We start from the raw sequence: 8404 nt of genomic DNA, 5'->3' as shown, positions 1-8404 counted from the left end.
GGTTGAACTAAGATTTCGTTGATTATTCCTAATTGAAAATTTCCCTTCCTTAGATATTCCCTAGATTCAATTATTTCTTTAATTGTAAGTAACTCAAATAACAAATAAGGAGAAGTAAATTTAAAGAAATATAAACACAACAGAAAGTAAAAGACATTAAGGGAAGAGAGAATGCAAAACCGGATTTATACTGGTTCGGCCACAACCCGTGCCTACATCCAATCCCCAAGCAACCCGCTTGAGATTTCCACTATCCTTGTAAAATCCTTTACGAGCAATGAACCACAATGGACTTCCCTCCTTTGTGTTTAATGATTACAACCAAGAAGTTATTCCCACTTCTTGCAATGAACCCCAAGGAACGCTGGTCCCTTGTGTCCAGTGATAACAACCAAGAAGTTATACTCACTTCTTGCAATGAACCCAAAGATGTTGGTCTTTTGTGTCCAGTGATCAACCAAGAAGCTAATCTTGCTTCTTGGAATGAACCCAAGGAATGTTGGTCCCTTGTGTTTAGTGTATGCAACCAAGAAGACCTTATCTTGAAAGTAGTCACCAAGAGTAAGTCTCTTGAAAAGCTTTTTGTAAGAGTGGAGGAGAGGAAGAATATAGAATAGCACAAGTTTTTGCCCAATGAACTTTTCTTGACAAAGAAAATATTGAATAAAAACTCTTAGAAAGATGTTCAGAAATTGGTCGTTTGAAATTTGTGTCATGATCACATATTTATAGCCATTTGATGGCTCTTGAAGAAGCCATGTTAAAAGTTGTGACTTTTGGCAATTTCTTCAAAACTAGTCACTTTAAAAAGTTGTGACTCTTGGCAATTTAAAAGTTGTGACTCTTGGCAATTTTTTCAAAACCAGTTACTTTAAAAGTTGTGACGGAGCCGTGGTTGTTTGGTACACCAACTTGGAAGCATCGCGCATCCACTCGTGGAAGGACTTGATTACTGCCTTCATTAGGCATTATCAATATAATACTGATATGACTCTTGATAGGACTCAATTACAAAACATGAGCAAACAGGAACATGAATCCTTTAAAGAGTACGAGCAAAGGTGGAGGGATTTGGCAGCTCAATTGGCACCTCCTATGGTTGAAAGGGAGATGATTACCATGATAGTAGACACTCTTCCGGTGTTCTACTATGAAAAGTTGGTGGGTTACATGCCCTTTAGCTTCGCGGATTTAGTGTTCACGGGGGAGAGGATTGAAGTAGGCTTGAAGAGAGGGGAGTTTGATTATGTCTCCCTCGCCGACACAAACAATAGAAGGATCGGAGTAGCTGGGGCAAAAAGAAAGGAAGGGGATGCCCATGCCATCACCTCGTCACCTTCTTGGCCAAAGCCTCAGCAAGCCTCGCATGGTACTCCCTAGTACGCTCAACACCACCCGAGTTTTTCAACCTACGCTGGAAACTCTCCCAACATGGTGCTCATCAAACAAAGGGCATCCGCACCATCAAAAAGAGCCCCTACACCGACTTCAGCTCCAACGCTACCTCGCCCCCCCAACAATGCCAATCTTGGCATGAGCTCTAACATGGGAAGAAACCCTCCGATGAAGAAGCTTTCGGAGTTTGCCCCAATCCCGATGACATATGGAGACCTATTGTCATCGCTGATCAGGAAGGATTTACCTGTTTCCCTTCCTAAAGTGGTACAACCTCAATGTGACCTGCGCGTATCATGGAGGAACTCCGGGGCATGCGGTTGAGCAATGCATGGCCCTCAAGCACAAGGTCCAGAGCTTGATCGAGGTGGGATGGTTGACGTTCCAAGAAGATGGGCCAAATATGAAGACGAACCCAGTCGCCAACCATGGAGGATCGGATGTAAATGCAATTGAGGTGTGTAAACTACAAAAGCCTAAGCATTTAAAGGACGTAATGACCTCTAGGAGGTTTATTTTTGAAGCCTTGCAAGAGGCAGGCGGGGTTCCTATCGGTGGGCATAAGGGGGATCCTTGCTTGATGTATCCAGGTGCACCGTATGATATGGAAACATGTTCGACGGTGGAGGAACTGTTGCAACGGATGATAGACCAAGGCCGACTCGAGATCGGTGACGAGGGTGAGAAAGAGAAACACGTCTATATGCAGTCAGTGGACAAGGAAAGTCCCAAGAAGCCCAAGCCTTTGGTGATACATTTCACCAAAGATGCGACTCCCCAAAAGCACCAAGGCCCTTCGACATTGTTAGGTAGTAAATTTTTCCGCTTCCCCTATAAAAACAACAAGGCGGTCCCGTGGAAGTACGCTCTTCAAAAGCTGAGCGAGAGGAAGGAGGAGGCCACCAACATTGACTCACTTTCTGCCAAAGTGACCAATATCACTGGACTAAGCGGCGTGACCCGCAGCGGCTTCATCTTTGCGGCTCCTGACCTGCTGGTGCGACCCACGAACGCTAAAGGAAAAGCAAAAGTGGTCGCATAGGAGGCCAACGAAGCAAACCCCACCCCGGATGAGGATGTTCAAGCGGGGAGGTTCACTGAAAAAGGGGAAGGACTCAGCAAAAAAAAGGTATCCTTGGAGGAGGCCAATGAATTCCTTTGTATAATCCAATAGAGTGAGTTCAAGATAATCAAGCAACTCAACAAAACTCCAGCTAGGGTTTCTCTGTTAGAACTACTCATCAAATCTGAGCCTCACCGAGCATTGCTAGTTAAAGTTTTAAACGAGGCCCATGTGGCCCAAGACATCTCCGTAAAAGGCTTCGAGGGGATTGTCAACAATATCACAGCCAACAATTACTTTACCTTCACTGAGGAGGAGATTCCCATTGAGGGACGAGGACATAATAGGGCTGTGCATGTATCCATCAAATGCATGGATCACATCATGGCCAAAGTGCTCATTGACAATGGCTCTAGCCTAAAAGTAATGCCCAAAAGCACCTTGGAGAAAGTGTCATTCAATGCCTCCCACATGAAACCAAGCTCCATGGTGGTCCGGGCTTTTGACGGAAGTCATCGGGAAGTAAGAGGGGAGATCAATCTCCCATTCCAGATAGGACCACACACCTATCAGGTTACTTTTCAAGTAATGGATATTAACCTAGCCTACAGTTGTTTGTTGGGCCAACCGTGGATTCACTCGGTGGGAGTCGTCTCCTCAATGCTCCACCAAAAACTAAAATTCGTGGTGGAGGGGCACTTAGTCATTATTTCAGGGGAGGAAGATGTTTTGGTAAGCTGCCACTCTTTTATGCCATATGTGGAGGCCGCGAAAGAGTCCTTGGAAACAGCTTTCCTGTCCTTTGAGGTGGTAACCAACACTTTCGTAGAATTCCTCCTGATGCGGCCCCAAATGTCTGGCGTGACAATGATGGTGGCCCGTGTGATGCTAGGGCACGACTATGAGCCTGAAATGGGCTTGGGGAAGAATAATGACGGCATGGCAAACTTAGTGGACATCAACGAAAACCGCGGAAAGTTCAGGCTAGGATATAAGCCCACGCGGACTAATGTGAGAAGAAGCATCGTAGAAAGGATGAACAAGGGCGTGGGCCCGCAACTAAGGCCACAAGCGAGGGAGGACCCTTCTTGTCATATCAGTAAAAGCTTCGTGAGTGCGGGCTTGAGACATGAAGAGCAAGTCGCCATGATACATGATGAAGCCCCTCAAGAACGTTCAGTTTGGGTGCAGTCATGCCTTCCTGATCTTCAATTGGGAAACTTGCAAGTCGTGGAATGACCCAAAGTTTCCATGGCAAGCACAATGTAATGCTTTAGCTTCAACCGTACAGTCGGGCCTAGGCTTTAGGTTTCTCTCCTTGTTAAGGCGTTATGCCTTTTGCTATTAAAGAATATAATATAAAGATCTTTCTTTCATCTGTTCTTGTGCCTTCACCCATTCTCATTCATCTGCATGTTTATTTCTGTTGCGTTTAAATGATACAGATCCGATGACAAGTCCTATGAAGGTACTAATACCGAGGACCCTGTCGTCAATTTTGAACAAGAAGCGAATCAACCTGAGATTGAAGAAGACGAAGGTATGGAATTTCCCCCTGAGCTAGAAAGGATGGTCGCTCAGGAGGACCGAGAGATGAGGCTGCACCAGGAAGAAACGAAAATCAAAAACTTAGGTTTTGGTGATGAAAAGAATGAGGTAAAGGTGGGTATAGGCAGGTACAGGCATGGCCACACCAATCCGAGATGAATTGGTGGTCTTGCTACGGAACTACCAAGACATATTCGCTTGGTCGTACCAAGATATGCCTGGTTTGAACCCCGACATTGTGTAGCATCATTTGCCTCTAAAACCCGAGTGTTCCCCGATCAAGCAAAAGTTGCAGAGGATGAAGGCAGAGATGTCCCTAAGAATTAAAGAGGAAGTGAAAAAGTAGTTCGACGCTGGCTTCTTAGCAGTGGCTCGATACCTGAAATGGGTGGCCAACATTGTGCCAGTCCCTCAGAAAGATGGGAAGGTACAAATATGCGTGGACTATCGAGACCTAAACCGAGCCAGTCCCAAGGATAACTTCCCTTTGCCACACATCAATGTCCTTGTAGATAACACAGCTAACTTCGCTTTGTTTTCCTTCATGGACGGGTTCTCAGGTTACAATCAAATAAAGATTGCACCGGAGGACATGGAGAAGACTACGTTTGTCACCTTGTGAGGGATGTTCTACTATAAGGTGATGTCCTTTGGGCTCAAGAACGTCAGGGCAACCTATCAGTGAGCTATGGTAGCATTGTTCCACGACATGATGCACAAAGAGATTGAAGTCTACGTGGATGACATGATTGCGAAGTTGTTCGACGGCCAGCAAGTGCACCGGATCACCCAAGTAGTATAAAATGGTAAGTGAATACCGAGTATCAAACTCTCGGGGAACTTGTTTTACTTGGTAATGTTGTGGTTCGGTAAATAAGTGTCTTTGGATGAAAGTTTTGTGCGTGGTGTGGACAAGTATGCAAACTAAACTATTCAAAAGCAAATCACGTAAGTAGTGGTGTGTGAAGACAGAGAAAGAACGTGTTGGTCTTCCTACTGGATGATTGATGTTATTAAGGATGTTCTCTGCCTAACAATGTTCATGTGTTCTATGTTGTCTCCTGGACTACTAAACCCCAATGTCTCATGCACGTTCAGCCTAATCCTAATCAAGCGTCGTCCTCAGATCTCTCTTGTTGGACTAAACTTATCCAGAACCGCATTAAGACATAACATAACAGAAACTAGGTTACTGTACCCCGATGTCTCATGAAAATACGATAAGCTAGCCTTGTCCTATCAGGTTCTAAGGATCAAACCATTTCCCAATATTGAGTGACCCTAACTAAGCATGCAAGTGCGTGATCAAGGTAAAGGCACACTAGAATTGAGTACTGATAGCACAGTGAACACATAAAACATTATTAGATAGATATGAAAGTATTTACATCAAGTACCCCGTAGGAAGAACCAACTGAGGATTTAGCTCTCCATAGCAGGGAAGCTTCCTTTACAGCAATGAAAAGAGAAGATGAAAGATAGAAGAAATACAAGTAGTGGGGATGTCTCCTCCACCTCTAGAAACCTCACAACCTCTCAAAATCTCATCAAAAGCTCCACAAGATGGCTTCCTCGTCAAGCTCAGCTCTTTCTCAGTCTCTCCACAGCCAAAAACTCTAAAAAAAACTCAACTACCTTTCAGAAATCGTGATTTCAGCTTAAATAGGCAATCCTGTCGGAATATGAGCTCGCTTAGCGCACGTAAGTGACTTCTGGCTTAGTGCTAGTCACAGTCGCTCAGCCTGAAGGTGAAGACGGTGCGCTTAGCAAGTTGGATTTCGCTCAGTGCCTCTATACAACTCATCCTTCTTCCAGAATTGTCCATGTACTTAGCCATCAAATGGGGGGCTTAGCGGATGATGCGCTTAGCTAACCTCTTGGAGGAGACACTTACCTCCTTACACTTCTCTTTAACCACTAATGGTAGTCCTTCTTCTTGGGGGTAGATTTCTTCACTAGATTCTGCCCCTTTTGCTTCTTCACATTCACTAGAGGAAGGTAAAGTAGTAGCCTTATCTTGGCTACTATAAATGTCTTGGCCCCTCATAATCATGGTTTTTGTGGTGGGGCATTGAGAAGTAATGTGTCCTCTTCCAAGACATTTAAAACACTTTATAGAGCTAGTTTTCTCTTGCATACTAGCCTTAGGGGCTTGCTTTTCTATTGTCTTCCCCTTATCATCTTTGGGCTTAGAAGGTGTCACCCCTAAGATGCCTTCACCTTGGTATTTCTTTGGATGAGAGTGAGAGCCATAAGATGGAAGTAGGGTGACCTATTGGAGGCTCCCAACTTCCTTCCAATGAAAGGCCATTTTGTTACAAAATTTGAAAGCAATGAAAGTAAGTAAATTGTCAATTATAAAATTACAAAACGGTCCTCAATTTTGGTTGTTGTTCTCTCTTTGGTGATTCACTCAATTTGGAGTGCTTCTTAGTCCAATGGCCCCTTTCTTCTTGACTCAAATTCTTCAAGGGATGGTACCAATCCTCCTTCCAATTCCCTATATGGCAACCCACAAACAAGGAAACAAAGAGACAAGCAATAACCAAAGACCAACAAAAAATGAAATGAAAGCTAAACCAATGGAGTTTTAACAAGACAATTTTTCAAGGATTACTCAACAATTAAAGCAATGAAAAGGACATAGAAGCAAGCTAGGACTCAAACAAAAACTTAGAATGGCTCAAGAGTAGAGTTAAAAAACTATAGAAAAAAGAATAAAAAAAACCTCTAGCTTTGGCACTTGTTTTCAAAGTAATTTTCAATTGAAATTTCCAATTATAGAATAAATTTTGAGCCAAAACAACAAGCACACTTCCCTTTCACCTTTTTTTTCTGGATACTGATTTTCCTGCCAACTTGTGTGATTTTTAGTATTTTTCCTTTAATCCAAATAACTTGGTTCTTTTTTTATAACTTTTTTCCATATGTCTAGCAAATTTAGCAAAAATTTCAGCTCAAAATTCAAAGTAACCAATTCTCAGTAATTTTTACAACTTTGTATGTCCAAGTTGCCAGCACCAGCGATTTTTTTTAAACATGGTATATTGATTGCATTGCGCTTACTTTCAACCTTCCTATGTATTTTGAACTCACTAGGATTGTTTACCACAGTTTTAGAAGTTCAATATTCACTTAGGATCAACATTTCAGCCAGCAATTCAATCACCAAAACTCAAATTCATAATAGACACAATCATAAGGAAACCTAAAAGTTCAAGAAAAGGTTCACAATCAAAGACTCTCTAAGAATTTTGCATGAACATGTTAAGGACTAATTAACATGAAAGATTTGACTCAAATCAAATAATAGGCTAAGAGAATTCCATACACTCATGAACAAATGAGTTAGACAAAGAAACAAGAAAAATATAATTCAGCACAACATAAGAAATCTTATGTGACAAGTTTCATGACTAGACATGACTTCTATGACAAAACTACAATAGGTGAACAAGTCAATCTAGATTTTTGAGGTTTACTTCTACTTTAATATTTTTGTAAGAATTTTATGGTTTAGGTTTCAGCCACAAAAAATAACAAGACAAAACTCAAAGGAACCTAAACTCAACACAATTCATGGTTCAAGAACAAGAACAAGAAATTTGAACCATAGAAAATCAATTCTTGCATCTATAGCCAGTTTAATCGGTGGAAACTCTAAAGAATCATGTTAAAAACATTTAGCACAAGACATGTGAGGAGATACATGGAGAAAAAAATGAAGAAACAACAATGGAAGAGAGGGTAAAGCAAAAAATTAATGGAGGTTTAAGGAGAACCTACTTGAATCTCTTGTGCTCTGATACCACTTGATGGAAGCTTGCTTGTGGGGCTTCTATTGAGGATGGATCTTTGAGCTTCAATGAGGTCCTTTAATGGTGATTTTCCACCATGGAGATGCAGCGGGAGACAAAGGAGAAGAGGTGAGAGGAGGCGCCATCCACTAGGGAATAAGCCATGGAAGAAGGAGCTTCACCACCAAGATGAGCCTTGGATAAGAAGCTTGGAGAGGATGCTTCAATGGAGGAAAAGAAAGAGGGAGAGAAAGAGATAGGGGGGAGCACGAAATTGAAGGAAGAAAAAGGGAGAGAAGTTGAACTTTGAGTTGTGTCTCACAAGACTCTCATTCATCAAAGTTACAACAAGTGTTACACATGCTTCTATTTATAGACTAGGTAGCTTCCTTAAGAAGATTTCTTGAGAAAACTTCCTTGAGAAGCTTCTTTGAGAAAACTTCCTTGAGAAGCTTCTTTGAGAAAACTTCCTTGAGAAGCTAGAGCTTAGCTACACACACCCCTCTCATAACTAAGTTTACCTCCTTGAGAAGCTTCCTTGAGAAGATTCCTAAAGAAGCTAGAGCTTAGTTACACACACCTTTCTAATAGCTAAGCTCAC

General features: G+C 42.3%; 1 protein-coding gene across 1 annotated transcript; it reads left to right on the top strand.

The window, feature by feature from the left end:
• Positions 1-1170: 1170 nt before the first annotated feature.
• LOC114421535 lies at positions 1171-4165 on the top strand. The gene is made up of 4 exons (XM_028387540.1): positions 1171-1369; positions 1632-2392; positions 2570-3681; positions 3904-4165. The coding sequence occupies exons 1-4, from the start codon at positions 1171-1173 to the stop codon at positions 4163-4165; spliced, it is 2334 nt and encodes a 777-aa protein (XP_028243341.1).
• The last annotated feature ends 4239 nt before the right edge of the window (positions 4166-8404 follow it).

Source organism: Glycine soja, chromosome 1 (assembly GCF_004193775.1).
Source record: "Glycine soja cultivar W05 chromosome 1, ASM419377v2, whole genome shotgun sequence".
NCBI lineage: Eukaryota > Viridiplantae > Streptophyta > Magnoliopsida > Fabales > Fabaceae > Glycine > Glycine soja.
The sequence above is the reverse complement of the archived record's forward strand: the minus strand, read 5'-3'. Positions and strand labels throughout refer to the sequence as shown.